The sequence below is a fragment of the Haliotis asinina genome, chromosome 15 (assembly GCF_037392515.1).
Source record: "Haliotis asinina isolate JCU_RB_2024 chromosome 15, JCU_Hal_asi_v2, whole genome shotgun sequence".
NCBI lineage: Eukaryota > Metazoa > Mollusca > Gastropoda > Lepetellida > Haliotidae > Haliotis > Haliotis asinina.
Genome location: NC_090294.1, coordinates 35,355,898 through 35,378,057, shown reverse-complemented (window position 1 = coordinate 35,378,057; position 22,160 = coordinate 35,355,898). Strand labels below are relative to the sequence as shown.

Genomic DNA, 22,160 nt, shown 5'->3' with positions numbered 1-22,160 from the left:
AATGACATCAGTTGTAGGGTAACTAGGCACACTTGTTACTGTTAGGGCACATGGTGTCTCGTGTAGTGACAGTCAACAACAGCACATATAACTGTTGTGATGGTCCACAGTAGGGCACGTCATTGTGCTGTGATGGTCCACAATAGGGCATGTCATTGTCCTGTGATGGTCCACAATGGGGCACGTCATTGTCCTGTGATGGTCCACAATGGGGCACATTGTCTTGTTGTAATGGTCTTTCATGGGACATATTCATTGTGCTGTAATTGTCCACATTGGGGCACATTGTTTTGTTGTGATGGTTTTTCATGAGACATAGTCATTGTGTTGTAATGGTCCATGTTGGGCACAATATTTTGTTGTGATGGTGCATTATGTGACATATTAAGTTCCTGTAATTGCGCACTACAGGGCACATTATTTTGTTTTGATGGTCCACCTAGGGGGTACATTTTCTTATATGATGATTCATGATGCGAATTACCAAAACAGCACACATGATGATTGCATTGTAATGATAAGATCCTTGATGGTTGGGCACATTGTATGTCTGTGATGGTCCATGACAACGTACACTGTGGATTTTTCTGTTATAGTCCATGAAGGGAGCACATTGTTGTCTGTGATGGTCCATGAAGGTTGCACTTTGTTTGTCTGTGATGGTCCACGACAACGTGCACTGTGTATTTTTCTGTTATAGTCCATGAAGGGAGCACATTGTTTTTCCCTTTGAGCATGGTCTCAGAAGACAAAGTGGATCCTCCATGATGAGGAGAGGGCAATCACAAGGCATTCTTCACAACCTCCAGTGACCTCTTAAGTAGAGAGAATCCTGAAACAAAACCATTGTCTGAGTGGAAAACAAATTACATACACAAAATAACTATGACACAAAACAAAGTTGTGGAATTGTTACTAGTTTACTACCCTAAATATTACTGACAATGTGCGTGCGTGCATGCGTGTCTGGATGGATTTAAACTTAGTCTCAGTATTATTTGTTACAAGTCTGTCAAACTTTACAAGATGGTCACGCCCGCAAAACTTTGAGTTACTCTCCAGTCAAATGAGGATGGCTGAAAGGATTTAACAATCAGACAATGGCTACTGTTTAGGGTTCAGCAGGATGTTTATATACGTTTTCTGATGACATGTTTACCATTAGCTAATATTTCCAAAAGCTGACATATTAAATATTGACAAAAACACTATTTTTAGCGACAATTTACACACTGTTGTGGCATGCTCCATGTGCATCACACTGATATGTTTCAGACCTAAAACACTCAGAAGCGATTATTTGGAAAATAGCATTCAGAATTGACCGGGTACAAACTTTTTAGAGGTAAAAGTTTAACAGGTATATACAAATGTCAACTTTCACAATTTGGTAAGCGATTTTGTATACAAAGTGTCATGAATATTACTGAGCCTAAGTTTACTTAGACTGGCATGAATTAAGATTCCAGTGTACCAGTGGATGTGCTGCTGTATCTATCAATGTGTGTACAAGTGCATGACCCACCTATGTACCAATGTGTGTGTACCAATTATGCACTAATATGTGTACCCATGTGTATATCAGTCTATATACCAATGTGGACCCATGTACCTTTCAGAATGTCCAGGCTGACTGTACAGAGGTGTCTCTCTTCAAACTTGCAATCATCTTTTGTTTGAGTTGACATCGAGCACTTGTTATTGACCGTGTTAAAACCCCTCGAATCTCAGCTTTTGGACATTCACTTCTACTTACACAAAAGCCTGTAACGAAACCTTTCTTCAGATTTAACCACATAATCACAAATTATGAATGAATGAGTTTAGTTTTATGCTGGTTTTAGCAATATCACAGCTATGGATGCCAGAAATGGGCCACACACTGTAACCATGTGGGAATCAATCCCAGTTTTCAGTGTCATGAGCAAATGCTTTAACCGCTAGGATATCTCACTTAAAAATCTACTGTTGTCACAACAGACCTAAAACATGTTATGAAGGATATTTTCAGTCACATACAGGGAGTCATCATTTCTCATATTTTGCCTCAATTTTTTTCTTTTTTTCTGTATCTCTGCAAAATTAAGGGTGACTTTCTTGTAAATAGGAAACTCAAAGTGTTGGTCATTGTTCATAACAACTTTTTGTCAGTCAAATCCTTCAATTTCAGAACAGAAAACCAGAACACAACAACGTACATGCCACAACCTACCTGTGATGGCATCAACAACTGTTTGATCCAAGCCGCGAAATTTACTATACTGAGTGTCTGAGAGTGAGCTGTTGGCCAGTTCTTGTCGTGTGTAAAACAGTCCAAGCAGGTAACGGGCAGATGGACAGGCGTTGCGGAAAGGCTGACCATATCTGACCTCAACCTTCACCTTCCTTTCTGCGATAGTCATCTGGACGTGACTTATATAAACATTGGAGCCGGGGTTCAGCTCCACCAACTGAAACATGGGAGGGATATATCAACAATCTACTAAATGAAACATCAGTGGGATAGATTCAAATTTTCTCTACCTACTGGAATACTGGACGCGTATATCAACATCTCTGCCAACTGAAACATCAGATGTACATACAAAAATCTACCCACTGAAACATCAGATGCATTTATATGCAGACTTTCAGCTTGTAATAGTGTAAGATGAAGCTGATGAATACGGCCTAATGTACGCCAAATAAAAGACTCCACAACACAGATGTGTGGATGGTGCTGCTGGGACCAGATGTATATTTTAGCTGTTTGCAGCCCTCCTCCGCGTAAAAGCACACAGGCAAAGTATAGGCCAGTTTGTATTTCCTCCTGTGGAGACAGTAGGCAGGAAAAGCAGGCTGGTAAGGCATTGTAAACTTTTATACTTCCTCCGTCACTGTAAAAGCAGAAGCCAAGTTTCCCCCTTTTAAAATACTAAGCCAATTTGGTGTTGAGTCCCGTCAGCACTCTGACCACAGGACCTATTTAAGGAAGAACCAAACAAAATCCCTACCCACTGAAACATAGGGGTATATATAAAGGACATACAAGCCAAAACATTATTGAGATATATCAACATTTTTTCCACCCACTGAAACATTGGAGGTATATATATCTATATATCCCAACCCACTGATTCTCTGTCACCACACAAGCATCAAAACACAAAATTAATTTACTCCAGAATCTACCCAGAAGACTGGCTGTTGATGTCAAATATTTACACTAATCTTGAAATATGGTAAATGATCTTGCTGTACCTGCCAGTGACAGTGGGAAGAGACTGACGACATACCTGCAACGCCAGTGCCTCTTCTGGTGTGTAGATCCCAGGCCGACCTTGGACCACCACTCTGTCAGCTCCTGGAAGGACAAGGTCATGGCTGTCCAAGTGATTCTCATATATATATCTTGATTGATTGATTCACTGAGTTTAGGTTTATGCCACACTCATCAATTCCAGCTATATGACAGCATTCTGTAAATAATCGAATCTGGACCAGACACTGCAGTAATCAACAGCATGAGCATCAATCTATGCAATCATGATACAATGACACCTTTTGTCAACCAAGTCAGTAAAGCTGACCACCCTATCCTGTTAGTCAAATCTTAAAACAAACATGGATTACAGAAGATCGATTCTTACCAGGATCTATACATATCTAGTTACATAAGACACAACAGTTCCTGCTACAGACTTCATGCCTCAATTGTTGGGGAGTGTTGTGTTAGCATGTTTTAACCTGATGGTTTCACATAGATCTCTCTGGTGTAGCGTATATCTTTGTGAAAAAGAAGACTACGACATATGCAGTCCTCTCTCACGGTAACACATACCAGGTCATTGTCCAATGCTAACAGATACCAGGTCAATGTGTGATGCTAACAGATACCGTGTCAATGTGTGATGCTAACAGATGCCTGGTCATAGTGTGATGCTAACACATACCAGGTCATTGTGTGATGCTAACAGATGCCAGGTCATAGTGTGATGCTAACAGATGCCTGGTCATAATGTGATGCTAACAGATGCCAGGCCATAGTGTGATGCTAACAGATGCGAGGTCATGGTGTGATGCTAACAGATGCCAGATCATAGTGTGATGCTAACAGATACCAGGCCATGGTGTGATGCTAACAGATACCAGGTCATAGTGTGATGCTAACAGATACCAGGTCATTGTGCAATGCTAACAGATACCAGGTCATTGTGTGATGCTTACAGATGCAAGGTCAGTGTGTGATGCTAACAGATACCAGATGATTGTGTGATGGTAACAGATTTCATGTTGTTGTGTGATGTTAACAGATACCAGGTCATTGTGCGATGCCAACAGATGTAAGGACATTGTATGATGTTAACAGATGCTAGGTCATTGTACAATGCTAACAGATGCCTTGTCACTGTGCAGTGCTAACAGATTCCATGTCATGGTGTGATGCTAACAGATTCCAGGTCATTGTGTGATGCTAACAGATGCTGGGTCATTGTACACTGCTAACAGATTCCATATTATTGTGTGATGCTAACAGATACCAGGTCATTGTGTGATGTGTACAGATGCCAGGTCATTGTGCAAGGCTAACTGATGCTGGGTCATTGTGTGATGCTCACAGATACTGGGTCAATGTGTGATGCTAACAGATACCAGGTCATGATGTGATGCTAACAGATACCAGGTTATTGTCTGATGCTAACAGATACCAGGTCATTGCATAATGCTAACAGATGCCAGATGATTGTGTGATGCTAAATGATTCCATGTTAATGTGTGATGCTAACAGATACCAGGTCATAGCATGATGCTAACAGATACCAGATGATTATGCTATGCTAACAGATGCCAGGACATTGTGCAATGCTAACAGATACCAGGTCATTGGGGGATGCTAACAGACTCCATGTTAATGCGTAATGCTTACACATACCAGATGATTGTGCGATGCTAACAGATTCCAAGACATTGTGCGATGCTAACAGATACAATGCCACACTGTGATGCTAACAGATTCCATGTTATTGTGTTATGCTAACAAATTCCATGTTAATATATGATGCTAACTGATACCTTGTCATTGTCTGATGCTAACAGATACCAGGTCATTGTGTGATGCTAACAGATACCAGGTCATTGAGTGATGCTAACAGACTCCATGTTAATGTGTGATGCTAACACATACCAGATGATTGTGCGATAACAGATACCAGATCATTGTGCGATGATAACATATACCAGATCATTGTGCGACGATAGCAAATACTAGGTCATTGTGTGATGCTAACAGATTCCATGTTATTGTGTGATGCTAACAGATGCCAGATCATTGTCCGATGCTAACAGATGCCAGGTCATTGTGTGATGTTAACAGATACCAGATCATTGTCCGATGCTAACAGATGCCAGGTCATTGTGTGATGCTAACAGATACCAGATCATTGTCCGATGCTAACAGATGCCAGGTCATTGTGTGATGCTAACAGATACCAGATCATTGTGTGATTCTAACAGATGCCAGGTCATTGTGTGATGCTAACAAATGCTAGGTCATTGTGCAACATCAAATATTCATTAGACTAATGTCAAGCCTTCACAAAATGGGTGGATACAGGCTTTTTGAGAAGGGTGGGGTGCGCGCTCTTGAGAAAGAGAGGATGTAATCATTTTGGGTAGGGGGACCTGGTATCTCTTACTTTATGACTGGGTGGGGTGCACACACCACCTATCCCACCCAGTGTAAAAATAGTACAGTCAGCAAACACACCATTAGTAAGAGTGAATGAGTGAGTTTAGTTTTAACCTGCTTGTAGCAATATTCCAGCAATATTACCGTAGGGGGACACCAGAAATGTGCTTCATACAATGTACCCATGTGGAGAATGGAACCCAGGCCTCTCGGCGTGACAAGCAGACACTTGAACTATTTGGCTTCACCCCACCAGTATGAAGAATTCCAGACTCCTCATGATATATAAGCACTAGTCATTACAGATGTAAAAGGCAACTGAAAGCTCAAGTGTTTATGTACATCCTGGCATCTGATGCAAGAGTAAGTGAGTCTGGTTTCATGGTACGTTTAGCAGCATCCACAATATCATGGTGGGGGATACAGAAATGGACTTCACACATTGTACCTATGTAATGAATCAAACCCAAGTTTCTGTTACGATGAGAGAATTCTCTAAACACCAAGTTACCCCATTTGCCCCATCGCTGCAACAGATGGTTACTAAGTCAGCTGACGGTGTGTTTGTTGTTGCTAGGAAACAGAGGCTGCCATGACAACCTTCTAAACTTACCATTAAAACTTCCAGAAAGACTAATCTGAGAGATCAAACAGACATTAGCACAAATCTGAAAGCACACACTTGCTATTATAATCACAAACTCACATGTATGTATGGTCTGCAATTAAGCTTTGATCTGACGCAACTGCTGGACATTCTGTCTAAATTCCTCATAGTATGGTATGTTTTCAGACAGTACATACTTGTAGTAGTTTTGATTGGTCTAGTTGTCATTTCATGTCACATTCAGCAATATTCAAACTACATGGTTGTGGTCTGTAAATAATTGAGTCTGGACCAGACAATCCAGTGATCAACAGCATGAGCATCAATCTACACAGTTGGGATACGATGACATGTGTCAACCAAATCAGGAGGCCTGACCACCCTATCCCATTGGTCACCTCTTACTACAAGCATGGGTTACTAAAGAGCAATTCTAATCTGGATCGTCAAGGGTCATGCTTGTAATAAACAGCAAAAGAATGCAAAAATATTATGAGATCTCACTCTGGTTTGAATATTCTTATTGTCTGCTGACATGTTAAACCAAACTGTCTTTTAGAAATCCTCAAAACAACTCTCCACAGCATCCCATGCTCTGCTTGTGGGGGTACCAACTGGTTCACTTCAAAACATTCACTAACAACAAATACACAGCTAATTTGAAACATTTATTTCAGTAAATTCTAAGCATGACAAAATTCATCATAAAATACACATTCCTGAAAAAAAAATCATAATTCTAAAAGCACAAAAGTGTCGTCATGTTTGCTTTAGATCTACTGTATTTGTGAGGTTTGTTAAACTGGATTTGTTTGAAATTTGTGAGTGAATTTTGGAAAAATAGTTACAGTTAGATACTCCATACTATGTGGAATCTAAACAGTCATTGGAAAAGGTAACTGCTTCATATGAAATATGTAAATGGTATTTTATAATAGTAGCAATACACATACTTCGTCATTCATCTGAACATTGTTTTATTATAACAAATTTACCAAAACATCCACATTTTGTCACAGGAGAAAGAGCAATGCACCTTAAACACTGGTGGCGAAAAAACATGATCAGCAATGTCAGTGCTGTTTGAGATCAGAAGTGGTGTACTAATAACACCAGCTTTAACAACATGATAAACAACCAAATTAACTGAGACAGTGTGCCTGACTGGTTCTGGTCCTGCTGTAGGTATCATGCCATCTCATCCAGGACATATTCTACGGGACTGAAGAAACAGCCTGCATAGAGCAATATTATGCTGCTTCACATAGTATTCTGTCCTAAATCCAAGCAAGGTGACCTTGATGGTGAATCGGAAGCACATTTGGGCATATTGTTGTAACTCATGACTGGATGTTGTCATCCTTCAACTGGATGTGTACAGTTGTAATTGGTCCAAACCCAGGAACTGTTCATGCTGTTAATCTGGTAGTTTAGTACTGAATCAGTAAATGCACCACCCAAACATTGTTTGGTGACATGACATCACACATGGCCCATCTGGAACATTAAATGTCAGGCACCTTCACGTTGCACCAATGATTTGGGGGAAGCTATGGTCATAGGTCTCTGTTGTTTCGGTGACAAACATCATGTGCTGGCCAATTTCTGTATGTTATCAAGTATTTGAAGCACAGAAATTCATTGGATGCAATGGCATTAGCCACAAGGTATCAAATGAAAGCTTCCCATGCTTGAAACTGACCAACACATAATGTTTATTGACAGAAGGCCAGGAGGCCCACATGGGTTTTACTGTCTGCAATCATTTACATCCAGTGTGGGTACAGTAGTGAAGTGTCATCAGCTTGTCATTTCAGCTGGTTCCCAGCTGCATATCTGTGACATCATTCTGACTTTATGTCACAACGTGATTTGAATGAAGTCACCACTGCTTATGATGCAACAATACAATTGTGTGTGATATTTGTACGTGCCAGTAGGCGTAGAATAGTCTTGCAACTTCCAGGAACAGAATACCATTCAATCATGTTTTCAACCACTCAGTTTAAAGAACACATTGACTTTGGGTTTACCATTATCTTTAAACAATGGTGTTTGTATGAGAAACTGATAGAGATGTAGCTTCAAACTGTATACATGTATATACCAAAACCATCTGGGTAAGTATCAAGCACCCAAACAAACAAACACACAAACTTGAAAATTGTGTCCCTTGTATTAACAGGCACATGTATGTTCGGAATCCCAATCTTACAGTTACACAGCGTTTTTGCAGATACGAACTGGAAGAAGCATTATTTAACATAAAAATGCTTATATTTTCATAGACTTTAGTCTGAAGCAAAGATGTTTTATATATATTTCAAAATGTTACATCTCCTTATGTTGTAAACACATAGCAAATGTCATCGCCAATTCATATAAAATTCAACATATGTTGATACAAACTAAAAAATGTTACCCTTCAGAAGATTGCATATACTACCTCACTTGATGAACATCCTCACACTGAAAAAGGAAAACGTCCCACACCATTATTTGGTAATGTTTTACTGACTATAAGGAAGTCACCTCACCTCTTCACCGTGGATGGCCAAGGCAGCATCTCATACATTACACATCATGAAGTAACTTAATTGTCCACAACCTACTTTTTAAAGGTATTTTATATTAACAAGCCATGGGATCAATGCTAATGATGTTGATCACTGGATTGTCTGGTCCAAACTTGATTATCTAAATACAGCGGTCTTATGGCTGGAATACTGCAGACAAGTGTGTTAAAACAACAAACAAATGTCTTTTATGATGCGGAAAAGTCTTATCGATGACACATTGTTACTGACACATACAGATTGTGACAGCTGTTTAATCAATGTTTTAAATGTAAAACAAAATGCCCAAACTATTTCCTTTATACTATTGTGAACAACATTTCCAGATTTAATTAACTTCTAGTATCTTGATAAGAATTTATCAAGAAAATGAATACAAAAAGAAAGTGAGGGGATCTAACATTTTGGATGAACCTATCAATAAATAACAACAGCTAGCTGTAACTATTTTGCGTGTGAGTATAAGATGAGAATCAGAGGGGGTTGACCGGAAGGGCATGAGAACATGATACTGTTGTACAGATTTAATGTAAGTATGAACATTTAATTTAAATATAGGTAGTATTATAAATATTTACAATTTAAAACTTATTCAGCCTTAGATAAGGAAAATCCTCTGTCCTAAATTGTGGATCTGAGGCTTCAAGTCACAAGGACTATCTGTAACTTGACTTGATGCCCACATGAGCCAATGTTCATGGAAAAATAGCATATTGCCTGGTAACTTGAAATAATATTATGTTCAATAACAGGTCATTTTATGAAGAGATGAGACAAATACGACAATCTGTTAAAGTACATTCTGGCCTGTAGGTTTCAAATTCAGTTTTATTCAAATTCTTCGCTACATATTTTATGTGTGGCATGGCACTGCTGAAAATGCATTTTGTTTAAGTCCAAAATGTTTGAACAATTTGTGTGAGAGCCTTGAGTTTCCCTGAGATCTTGAACAACTGCAGTCGCTATGAGAACATGAAAATTGTCAAAGTGGTGGTTAATGCTGCGAGATCAGTTTGTAAGGGTGACATTCATCTGTTCAGAAAACAACCTGACTCAGGCACATCTGTAGGGCTGTATTCAAATGTCTCCATTCCATGTACTACCCACTTGGTGTAACCATTGAGTCCACCTGATCCACCTACAGTAAATGGTTGTCTGCCACACAAAACCCATCTGTGCCACTCAATGAGTGAGTGAGTTTGGTCCATCACCGCCACACATAACCAATCTGTGCCACTCTATGGGTGGAGAGTTTGGTTCGACACAGCCACACAAGACTCACCTGTGCCACTCTATGGGTGGAGAGTTTGGTTCGACACAGCCACACAAAACCTATCTGTGCCACTCTATGGGTGGAGAGTTTGGTTCGACACAGCCACACAAAACCCATCTGTGCCACTCTATGGGTGGAGAGTTTGGTTCGTCACTGCCACACTAAACCCATCTGTGCCAGTCTATGAGTATAGAGTTTTGTCCATCACTGCCACACTAAACCCATCTATGTCAATCTATGAGTATAGAGTTTGTCCATCACTGCTTAGTTCCACCATCACAGCACACGACATATCCACCTGATGACTGATGCAACTATCATGGTTATATTTTCATGATGACACATTTATGAGTGCAATAATTTCAAACATGGCGACATGTTGCTGTGCTTCTATACCAAGCAGTATTTTTCTACAAACATAAGAGCAGCTCATATTCTCAACACGAGAGACACCAACACAGCAATTCAGGTTTGCTTTTCTACTGACAACAAAAATATACAATTCTTTATTTGACAATCTATTTTCACTCCAAACAGCTCTCATTAACTCCAATCCTACATGTTTTTGCATGCTTGGTCATACTAAATCTGTATGAAAATCCTTTACAACATGTTGGACATTTGAAAGGACGAACTGAATTGTGTGTGTTGATGTGGCCTTCCAAGTGAGATGATTGTTGAAAGCGTTTGTCACAAATTGGACATATATATCTATAGTCACCAGCATGAGAGTTACAGTGAAGTTTATAGCCATGTGAAGATTTCAGCTGCTTTCCACACCACTGACAAACATACATGTTTTGATGAAGTTTGAGAGCATGAGTCTTTAGATCACAGATGCTAGTGAATGTCTGGTAGCACTGGTCACAGCTGTAGACAATCCCACTCAACTGGGTTTTAGAGGAATGCAGCACTGCCACACCTGCCTGGTACCTGTCAGTACAACCAGTCAAGTCATCATGCACCATGCCCTGTTCAGGTTTTGTGTGGAGTTTTTTATCAGTGGTATTTGTGTGCTCGTGATTTAAGTGAGAAGAAGGAAAATTACCTGAGTCTTGTGCTCCAGGAACACTGGATCTGAAACGCAAGCAAAATCCTCATTAAATTAAAAATGTATTACACAGCATGTGGTAATGACTTACTTCATGGTGAGATGAGGTGAATGGGGTTTAATGTCATACTTAAGATTATTTCACTCATATGTGCATGTATGTGTATGTGTGGCTGCTTGTACTAGACCAGACTTGAGCTGGTTTCATAGTGATAGCTACCTTAGTCTGCAGAGATACCATGCCGCAGCTAAGCATGGATACCCATCCCACTCGGACACAGTATACAGACCCCGATCCAACAAGTCTTTGTTGTACTCACTAATACTGAGCCCCAGACAGGAACAAACAAGTACCATATTTTAAGAGTAGTACTAGTTAGTCAGTGTTAGATATGAAAATTAAAATTCATCTTTCAATAAAGTAAATTAGAAGTGAGACCGAATATTCAAACGAAACGGACTCTTCAAAAACAAGGTGATCTTTGTATGTGGTTTGCTTCACAACATCCATGGCAAAACAATATTGGTAATCTTTGACAAATTAACAAGGACTAATTTGTTCAGAATACAAACACAAGAATCAGAGTTATCTACTTCAAGGCATTAATGATGACTAAGTTTGAAACTTCATGTATTTATTCACCTTGAAAACACTCCAAGGAAATTACATTCTGTGTTCAAAATATGAATTTCTGATTGACATGATATCAACAACAAATTCTTTGTCAAATAAAATCCTTCACTAATATACTTCTCTTTACTTCAAAAACTAATAATCATAACATACTCAATGAAATGCTGATTATAATCAATAGATCATATCAAAACTCAGTTCAGTGTTTATTATGAGGGAGGAGTGAAAGGCACAGCCAGGTGTTCGAGAAGCACATGCACAAGGGCCCAGAAAGTTATTTATTCATTAACCTGTGCTGTTTCCATGCTTTCTTGCACATCTGGCTGTCCCTTTCTCTGCACTCCTCCCTCGCAACAAATAGTGAACTGTGTCAGTATTTTAATGATAGTTTGTTTTTTTATCCTTAGGACAAAAATTTTGCAAAAACCTCAGAGTTGGTATGATGTTTTCATTATAATCAGCATTTCATTGAGTATGTTATGCTTATTAGTTTTCAAATTACACAGCAATTCATCGGTCCGCTTTTGAGCCATATATATATTGAGACTATCGTATCAATGCTGGTTTGGAGGAGTTACTTCCCTTCCTGATCTGCTCTGAAATCTATTGGGACAGGTTTTTCAGACCCAAATCATACTAATTTTAGCTATCAAAGGTTACCCATAGTGTTATGCAAGGTGTGAAGTGAGTTGTCACACTTGTATGAGTTTCAAGGATAAGCCTGAAGTCCCTGTTGGCATCATCCTACCACTTACTGTGTTGCTCCACCTGTATGTGGGACTTGGAAAGTCAGGTCCAAGCTCTCCTCCTCCTCCTCCCCATCTGAGTGAACAAGCTCCACTTCATACTCTTCCAAGTTCTTTATCTCCTCCTCGGACAAAACAGTTTTTGTATCATCATCATATGTTGAGTCTCTTGAGTCCTTGCTGAAGGAAGGGAGATAACTCTTATCCTCTGCATCAGTGGTGCTTGAGATGGGAACGGGATGAGGCTGGTTGATGATTGGAGTTGGAACAAATGCTTGGTCAACTGAAAATACACAATTATTTATACATTAGATTTGCTGATGGCAGAGTTATCAAAGTCTAGGTTCGGGAGCTCACCTACATTTCATTATTTAACATGAGTGAGTGAGGAAGTATGTTTTTAAGGCGCCTTTAGCAATATTCCAGCAATATCATGGCAAGGCACACCAGAAATGGGCTTCCCACATTGTATCCATGTGGAAAATCAAACCCACATCTTTGGCATCATGAGTCAACAATGCCTTAACCACCAGGCTACCCTTCGGCCCCTATTATTTATCATTGACTAAAGAATGACTTTGCTGAACAGTTTAGCTGCTTCTAGACAAAACCATAACACTTTTCAACTCTTGTTTGAAACTCAAGACATTTTATCTATATACACACAAAAATTAACTTTTACAAACACTCCCAACTCATTAATCCATAGCATTTCCAAAGACATGCTCTGATTAACTACCCGAATATAACCTGTCATTTCCCACATTCTTCAATCAATGTCACAGAAACATGTCCTTTGACTATATGCATTATCTCATACGCTGAGACAAGGAAGTGCTTCTAAGATGTAATTCAAAGTTACTTGACACAAGTACAGTCAACAAATGATGAGATGCAAGTGTGGATATATTGATGTCAGCAGACAATATCAATATTTTGATATGACATTAATATGTGAATATAGTACTGATGTGTGGATATGATATTACTGCATAATACAAGTGTTCTATTGACTATGATGTGAGTTTTGATTTTTAGAAAAAATTTGAAGTCCAGACTGCATGACAGATGGAATGAGGGATAAAACCTGATGCCTGTCTGTAATGTCACAGTGACATAAGATTTGCAGTGTTACTACCTATCCAGGCAAAACCAAAATTCTCACTTTGTCACACACTCAAAAGGTTCATTCGATGTTTTACTGACGAATGTTCTGGTGTAGTCAACATTCTGTTCACTCAATGAAATAATCATGCAGGTTGACAAACTCATATATTCAATGTCATTAGAATCAGTGCCAGCTTCCATTTGACCAACATCAGAGGTCATCCCACTGAAGGTGATGTCAGACATTAGTCAGTCAGAATGCAGCTTTCTTGAGCATTAAAACATTTCAGTCTGGTGACCTAGATTCTTTGCTTAAAATATATTTCAGTTTAGACAAAAGCTCTTGTTTCTTTGAAAATTAAACCAAAACAATCCTGAAATGTGTTGAAGATTGTACGATTTGTCTATCTGGTACATGATGTTCCAACTGGTCGAATACAAGGTTGCTCTGAAACACATGGGATGCCTTTAAACCTTTGTTTAGCACTTGTGAGCACTAAAATCTGATTATAATGATACTAAAGATAGTTGAAAGCATAGCCATGGTCTGTCCAGTCTTTGATGCTGTCTCACCTTCAGTTTCTATCATACATTTGGTTTAACTTAAAAACAGAACGATTCTGGCCTGGCCGTGCCTTTCATCCGATCATCCTTTCATGGTCATCACTGATTTCAGTTTTTTTCCTTATCTAGCCCTCTTAATTATGTAAATAACAAATAGTTCCTATCAGTCAACTGGAAAGAAAGAGAAAAGACTGTTCTATTTACCAACTTCATGTTTATTTGTGAACCATCAGGAATCCTTGTATACATTCAAACCACATGTATCAATTTAGTGTGGGCAGATCCTCTCACAAACACTGCTACATCTGCCTCCAAATAATAGTTCTTCGTTTAATTCAAGACAATAACATTTTCATGCAATGTTTTCCAACTAACACAAAATGTACAACTACGGTTTTATTATGATTGAACAATGTCATTTAGAAAGTGGTCAAATGTAACATATGCTATATTTGGGATTACAATTTCTTAGTAAAGTGCTAGAATCTGAACTTTACTAGAAAGTGTGATCCCAAATATAAGTTACGTTTATACCTTTTTGTTTGGGAACATGACAAAGATCTGATCACTCACACCTCACTGGACACACAATGGAAACTCTAGTAAATGCATGAGCATGTTCCTTCAACATTTCTGGAACATTTTTCTGTATTTAGGGGTACTCGTTACACTAATAAAGGGACTTACAGCCTGATCTATTTTGTGGGTCCATGGGACACATTTCAGTTGAAGAAGTCACAGAGTAGAATAATGGAAGTCATAAGGACATGTCAAATGTTGAATATACACTTGAAAATATCAACAGAGCAGTATAATTCCATGCACTGTTCTGTTCTTATTTTCATACAGATTACATTTCTGTCTGAGCATGAAGACATACGTGATCTTTCAGTTGGCAAAAACTTTAGAAAATTTGGTTGCTTGCCTCGCTTTATAGCAAATACACAGTGATGGGAAGAGTAAGAACAGCATTCGTTCCGAAACATGCAATTATTTGCTTTCCAGCAGATGCACTCTGGATTTCTGTAGTGTACAGAATTCCTCACGGAAAGCAGGATTTTACATCTGGTAAACAAATCTGATAATTATGAACCTACATCATCTACTTTCTGAAGTAATCTAACACAGAACTTTATGGTTGGACAAGCACTGAAAGCATTTACATGCAGATAGCTGACAGTTAACATGTGAGGTTATTTGATTTTGTACATGACATGGGGGGTAGGTGGAGGAGAGAGATTCACACTGCACATGCCACTCAGTTAAAAATCATCATCACCCCCTTAGCCATAAATTATGAACAGTCCCTAATGTCAGAAAAACGCCGCCATGTGGGAACTTTCTATCCTGTTTTTTAATGCAGTGTCAGAAATAAAAGAGGGCTTCACGTCATTATGGTACCGTTTCTGTCACATTGGTATCCACCGTAATGGAGGACAGCAAAAACGTTTCAACACTGTTTAAATTGTTCTGATTACATCACAGAAGCTCTTGCTCATAAGAAATGCTAACATTAGCCATTTAATTGAATTATTTGGTAGAGTCACTCCTATTCTACAAAAATGCACTCTTTCTGCAAAAGAGTTGTACAGGTTGTACATGAGCTGATGGCCTACAAACCCAAATAAACGAAGAATATAAATTGAAAAGGTAAAAAACATCTTAACAAAAAATGCAATTTTTGTAATAATTGTCAATTTAGGCAATTCAGTTCACTACATAACATCAGTCACATCACCATCTGCTGAACATAAACATAGTGACTGCAGATTTCAGACAAATACAAATATAGTAGTTTTCAAGTTAGACTGGAATTCCTCAGTTCATTTTTGAGTCAGACAGACTTAGAGCAGACGTACATAAAACAATACTAAACTTCAACCCCTAATCATGCTTATCATATGTATGCATTATATATTTCACATTCCAAGACATTTTATTCAAATTGAAAAGCATTGTTTGGACAACAGTCACAAATTTGGGGTTCAAATTCATACTGTCTAAATTAGCTTCCTTGATGACACATACACACAGTTCGGTGCTATGAAGTCAGTTTGTTCTTCTTGTTGTGAACATTCTCTACATGATCCTCAAGATGGCGTTTCCGAACACAGACATGGCCACAGATCATACATACAAACTTGGGGGCAGTCTTCTCATGCTTCAGACGCTGGTGTTCTGTCACTCCGCTCTTGGTCAAGAACACCTTGTCACAGAACCTACACATGTGCATGTTCATTCGGCCATGCTCCATCTCAATGTGACCCCGCAGATCCATGTGAGTGGCCATGTAGACCCCACACTCCTTACACGATGGATGGTTGTTCATATGCATCATGAAGCCCATGTCAGACCAGGCTGAGTTGCCACACAGTTGACATGTCATCTTCTTACCACTAGCAGTGTCTGTAACCAGAGGAGCTGGGCGGATATTACTAACGACGCTGGCTATGCTAGGCTTGGCTCCGTGCTCAGTAGAAGCATCCCCAGTTACACCAAACTGATGCACATCTGCTCCTAAGTCTGTCAGGTCAGATGATGTTTCAGAGTGGAACATGGAGTTGGAGGTGTCATGGACGTCATCAGGGGCGGCCCAACCTGTGTCTGCAGCTGAAAGCAAGACATCCTCTTCAGCAGATGTATCCTGAGCATTGAGGCCAGGTGTACCTACATCCATTTATCTTACCTTCATGCAAAATGCTTTATTTTCATTGATCAATGATGGTCTAACAAATTTCCATGTCAAGCCCCCGAGGAGGGTGACAACTGGATAAAATATTACCCGCTGCCATAAAAACCATTACAATCTTTGGTGAGAAGCTGTATTGTTAACACTGTTATGACATCATAATATGATGCATGCAGTGCCTGGAGTTCAAATCTGTAGACATGTATTTCACAAACTTTCACAGCTTTATTTAAACTATTTAATACGTTGAAACATTTGCTCACTCAACTTAAACACAATTAACCATGTTATAGCAGTTTTTGTTTGTCAGAATAAGGTTAACTGATTTTAATAATTCAGTCAAGATAAAGGTGCCATTTTCTTCATAATGTCATATATTAAGAGCAATCTCCCAAATTAAATAAAGTGATATTTTGGACGTTTAGCATGGCAGTAAGATAAACGCATTGAATGCTTCTACCTCAGATAATACAGTCTGATGTACACCTATTTGTAGCAGTGTTATCCCTCGCCTGCTGGCTTGGTGACACTAAGGAGGTGTACATCAGAATGTATCAACCTCAAGTGAGCATACAACTTCTATTATGCAGGATCAACATGATCATCAACCCACACTGCAGCAGTCCCCTGGCAGGTCACACCCAAAGTAGCACATGAACAAACATTAATGGCGCATGGTAGTCCTGAGGATATTTTATCAAGTTTTAATAACATAAATATTTCTTCACTGTACATTTGGATTTAAGTTTTTGATCTATTCTGTTTATACTATTGAATATGTCTTTTAGAATTTCTTTGCATTTATTTCAGCAAAACAGCTAGTTAGCTGATGAAGTTAATTGGCAGATCACATGTACTCAGTCTTATATTTACAGCAACCATATATTACCACTGTTGATGCACTGAAAGTTAGTGAAACAAATGTTTTGAACTGAAATGGATTGCTGGACTCTATCAATGTCTACAAATGAAGGAGCAGTGGGGTAGCCTAGTGCCAAGTTTTTGCTTGTCATGCTGAAGACCAGGGTTCGCTTCCCTGCATGGTTTAGGGCATAGATTTTCGAAGCACTCTTAGCGCTAAGATAGTCAGTCGTGAGTGCCATACATAAAAATTAACTTATGACTACCTTAGAGCTAAGAGAGCTTTGAAAATCCCCACTATGAAGTTCCTGGAATATTTCTAAAAGCGTTTGATAAACCAAACTAACTCACTCACTCACTCACTCTACAAATGAAGAAAACATCTTATCATGCAGTCATCTTCCAACACACAATGTTTATGCAATTCTAAAGACTGAAACCATATTTGTAAGTTCTTGTGAGGTTCTTGTTGGGCAGAGGGCAAGCCCTGTGGTTAAAGCGTTTGCTCATCAAGCTGAAGATCTGCGCAATGTGTGAAGCCCATTTCTCGCGTCCTCCACTTCCTGCAATATTGCTAACTGTAGGCCAAAACTTGTGGAGAGAGCTGTTTTGTTTTCTGTTTCCGAGAAATTATAGTGCCATTCATTGTATCAGAGCTCAAATATTACCAAGCAAGCATATAACCAGTGACATGACGGAGAAAACTAGTGCATACCTCCTGTTAATGATGAAGGCAGACGGAAGGTCTCACTCCGCCGCTTGATGGGAGGCTGATCGCCTGACTCCTCCTGTTCCTCGTCACCTGGCTCCTGCTTCACAACTATCACATCTGTATCATCAGCACTGTCTGATAGAGGGGAATGTTCATGTTGTCTTTTAAGTACAGAACTTTCAGGCACTGTTGAAGTTCGACATAGTTTAGTAGTCAATGATCTTGCCTTTGTCCGAATCTGTGACTCTGAACCAGGCTCATGCCCTTGAATTCCTCTTGCAGTGGGGTTACCAAAAGTATTGTTACTATTTGAAATGCCACTATGACTTTGATAGTCACCGTAGTTTTGGCCAACAGCTGTTTTTGTTTGAGATCTTGGTGAGGCAGTCCTGTTCAAAGATAATGTATGTGATATTTCACCTTTCCTTGGAGGCCCAGTCCTCATTCTTTGTAAGGAATATGAATGTCCTGGCACATCAACTTCCCCTGCACTTGGTGATACATTTGGTAGTCTAGCATTTGTGATGTCTCTAAATCCACTCCTCTGTACAGTACCTGTAGGACTTGTTTTGAAGACTTTGGTACAGTAACTCTCACTAATAGAGTTGCCACCCATCTGGACTATCTCACTGAGAACATACCTCTCCTTCTTCATGTTATCAATGTCCACACAGACGTAGCCACTCACCTCCACATTCTGATTAAACTCAAGAAAGTTGTGGCAAAGATTCTGGATGTTTTCCACAAAGTTCATAAAGAACTCAACTGAATACTGTTTCTCCATCTTGAAGATTTTGTACAGCAAAGGAAGCACTTGTCACTGTAATTAGAAATAAAATTATATAAATGTATCTTCATTTCTACTTTCTACTGAAACTTTGATCATTTTGAACTTAACTGCATAATTATATTTTCATACTGATCTTGAGGAGTGGTTCCTGAACAATTTTGTCTTCCCTAATTTAATCATGTGGGTTTGATAAACAAGCTTGCCACACTGCCACACTGCCACACATACACCATATCATCTCTATAATGAACATATTCTGTTTCTGTGTTTCTCATCACCTGACTATTTTGGCCCCTGACCGAAAAACAAAAAAATGAAAACCCTATTTCCTCTGACAGGATCTCAGGTGATACCAACTGCTGCCTTTCTGTGTCTGCGCTGGGATACAGACTATAGGTGAAGAACAAATGAAACTACACAAGGCAAAGTGCTGGGCTAGCTATTCTCGAAACGTTCATAGCCCTACGAACTTCTTAAGCCCATTCTTAAAACATTATCTACGATCAAAGTTAAAAATTCTTAGGGCTACAAACGTTTCGAGAATAAGTGCTCAGGTATTATATCCGTCTTTCTTTACATTTCCTTTCTTCATACACTTACTAATATTAACAATACTTTCTACCTTGATTCAATATATTTTGATGTCATATTCCCTGTGTTTTTCTTGTTCTCACCTAACAGTACACTTGTTCTGGATTCAAACTTTGCAAATATGACAAGAAATTATTTTGTTCAACATACATTTCAATTCCTAAATACGAAAGAAAACAAAACAGGTCTTATGCCTTTTTCCAGATGCACATTTCCCATAACTGTTTCTTAACAAATCAAGTATAGAAAAGTCTAAGTTAAGAATGTTTTTGTCTTCTTTTGTGATGTAGATATCAACAAATCAAGATTTCCTAATTCTTATTTTCTTTTCATTTTAAAGCAACTGATCCAAAGATCATGGCTGCAACTGGAAACACATAAACCCAGAATACTGCTTATGATAGTTATAAGAACTAGGATCACTTTGTGGAGGTGCACCATTGTTTGGTCAGTGTACAGCTCATCATCCATTACAGGCCCGCAGGTGTGGGAAGCCTGTTGATGATTCTCTTGTGGTAAGTTGGACAATGATTGTGCTGTTTTAAACAGTATTTCATCAAAAACAGGGACAAGTGTTCAGCTGTGAGAATGCTCTTAGATGGCAGCTAATGATGGTTCTACTTTTTAACAAGTTAAAATCCACACATACATGGTTGGATTTTGCAAATATTGGACCCCTATGATGATAATTAGAGTAATCTGGTATTCAGATCACTGGCCACTAGATCCTAGAAGCATCAAGCGACAAAACTCCTGCATTAAGTGTGGTGCGTAACTGTAATTGTCTTTATAACGATTAAGCACTCATTGATCTTAACAATGCTCAAACAATAGCCTGCTTGTATGGAAAAAAGAGAAGCAGCTGACAATCAAGTAAACTGTCAGTTCACTTGTCAATATATTTCGTTGTATGGTATATCTTACGGGTAATATTTCCATGAACTAATTTCTACAGGAATACGTGTTTCCACAATACATTTATACTGCTAATATTTGTTCTTACAAATCTAAATCCATGTGAAACTCATCACCACTGACGCATTTTCTACTAAGCCAACAGGATGTGATGGTGTGGATTTGTTAAACACTGTACATTAAGACAAAGCGATCGCATAACTGATTCGATTATCGATAACTGAATCATGACTCGCATGCACCTTGTCAAATGTTCACTTGGTGAATTGCAATGCCATTTGGTCAGGAAGAGACGACGATGACGACACTGTAGCGTAAGGAATTAAATAACATTTAACAGATAACCCTCTCATCTGTGGACGAATTCTGCAGATTTGTTTTGATTATAAGAAATGCATGACCCACTTCGCTAAACAGGAAGTACTCTTTCGTTTAGAAGGACATTTTTACTGCCGAAGTATGTTCCTTACAACTATCTTTCTTTCGTGGTTTATCAATGATCCTCTATTGATGGCATTAGTGACAATTGGCAAGGTAAAGAACAGCTAGGTTACCTGCGTACAAAACAACTTATAACCGATATGGTGATCTGTTTTCATATCATATTCAGTGCAGCATCATATTTTAAAATTCAAACCATGTATGCATAAATCTATCAACATTATACTCTTCCGGTTACCCTTCACACAACAGAAAGGGACGAGAGGTACATGACAATATCCATAAATACTGAAATAGTTTAATGAGGCACACTACATTGTCATAGTGTGTAGCAAAGGATTCTCTACAGGGATATAATCCGCCTCTGTTTGTATATCAGCTTGCTATCATAATAACATTTATATCGTACCCACATCCCAATGGAGAGAGACACATCTTTGTCTTGCGAAAGCTGCTACTTAATCTCTTACGACATAACGTCAATACATTGTAGCGGCATTTCAAAAACAGCACTCTGATAGTTGTAGTTTTTATTCCACAAAGATGCCATCCACAAGTATTTCCATTAAATATAGAAAGGTGTACAAGTAATGTACAAATAATATAATAATCTCTGAGTTTTCTGAAATAAATACGAAACTACACAATAGGTAAGTATGATCAACATTCAGCTACGGAAACAAGCCCAGAAGTAGCAGTGGAGAAGGTGGATGGGTCACCGCCAAAGTAATTAACAAAACGCAATCAAAACAACTCCCCAGTTCCTAATTAACATTCACACCAACTAAGTGCAACCGAATGGCTTCAATGAGTAAACAGTGAAAACTGTTTAACTATTTCATTGTTTTCTTATTTGCGGAAAACAAAACAAAAAATATTCACAATATTAAAGACTACTGGTTTATCAAAATTAATATGCTTGCAGAATAATAGTA

The 22,160-nt window shown here is 38.7% G+C and overlaps 1 protein-coding gene across 3 annotated transcripts; it reads right to left on the bottom strand.

Annotated features, from left to right (window-relative positions):
• Window positions 1-495: 495 nt before the first annotated feature.
• LOC137265306 (zinc finger protein ZIPIC-like) lies at window positions 496-21,238 on the bottom strand. Of its 3 annotated transcripts, XM_067800667.1 has the most exons (8): window positions 21,027-21,238; window positions 18,492-19,308; window positions 12,565-12,838; window positions 11,173-11,201; window positions 3,276-3,343; window positions 2,213-2,450; window positions 1,613-1,764; window positions 496-832 (listed from the first exon to the last, which is right to left on the bottom strand). In XM_067800667.1, the coding sequence occupies exons 2-7, from the start codon at window positions 19,270-19,272 to the stop codon at window positions 1,616-1,618; spliced, it is 1,539 nt and encodes a 512-aa protein (XP_067656768.1). In that variant the 5' UTR covers window positions 19,273-19,308; window positions 21,027-21,238; the 3' UTR covers window positions 496-832; window positions 1,613-1,615. The 3 variants fall into 3 exon arrangements, with proteins under 3 accessions (XP_067656768.1, XP_067656767.1, XP_067656769.1); XM_067800666.1 differs by lacking the exons at window positions 496-832; window positions 1,613-1,764; window positions 2,213-2,450; window positions 3,276-3,343 and having other exon boundaries at window positions 6,933-11,201; window positions 21,027-21,218; XM_067800668.1 differs by lacking the exons at window positions 496-832; window positions 1,613-1,764; window positions 2,213-2,450; ... (1 more) ...; window positions 11,173-11,201; window positions 12,565-12,838 and adding an exon at window positions 14,424-16,836 and having other exon boundaries at window positions 21,027-21,218.
• Window positions 21,239-22,160: the final 922 nt, after the last annotated feature.

Bases quoted from the DNA above. Each gene is read 5' to 3' on its own strand.
- LOC137265306 (XM_067800666.1), bottom strand. From the start codon at position 19,272: ATGGAGAAACAGTATTCAGTTGAGTTCTTTATGAACTTTGTGGAAAAC. The intron at 12,839-18,491 runs GTATGCACTAGT...GTGTATTTTCAG, and splicing joins GCCTTCATCATTAACAGGAG to TTGACCAAGCATTTGTTCCA. The intron at 11,202-12,564 runs GTAAGTGGTAGG...CTTGCGTTTCAG, and splicing joins CATACAGGTGGAGCAACACA to ATCCAGTGTTCCTGGAGCAC.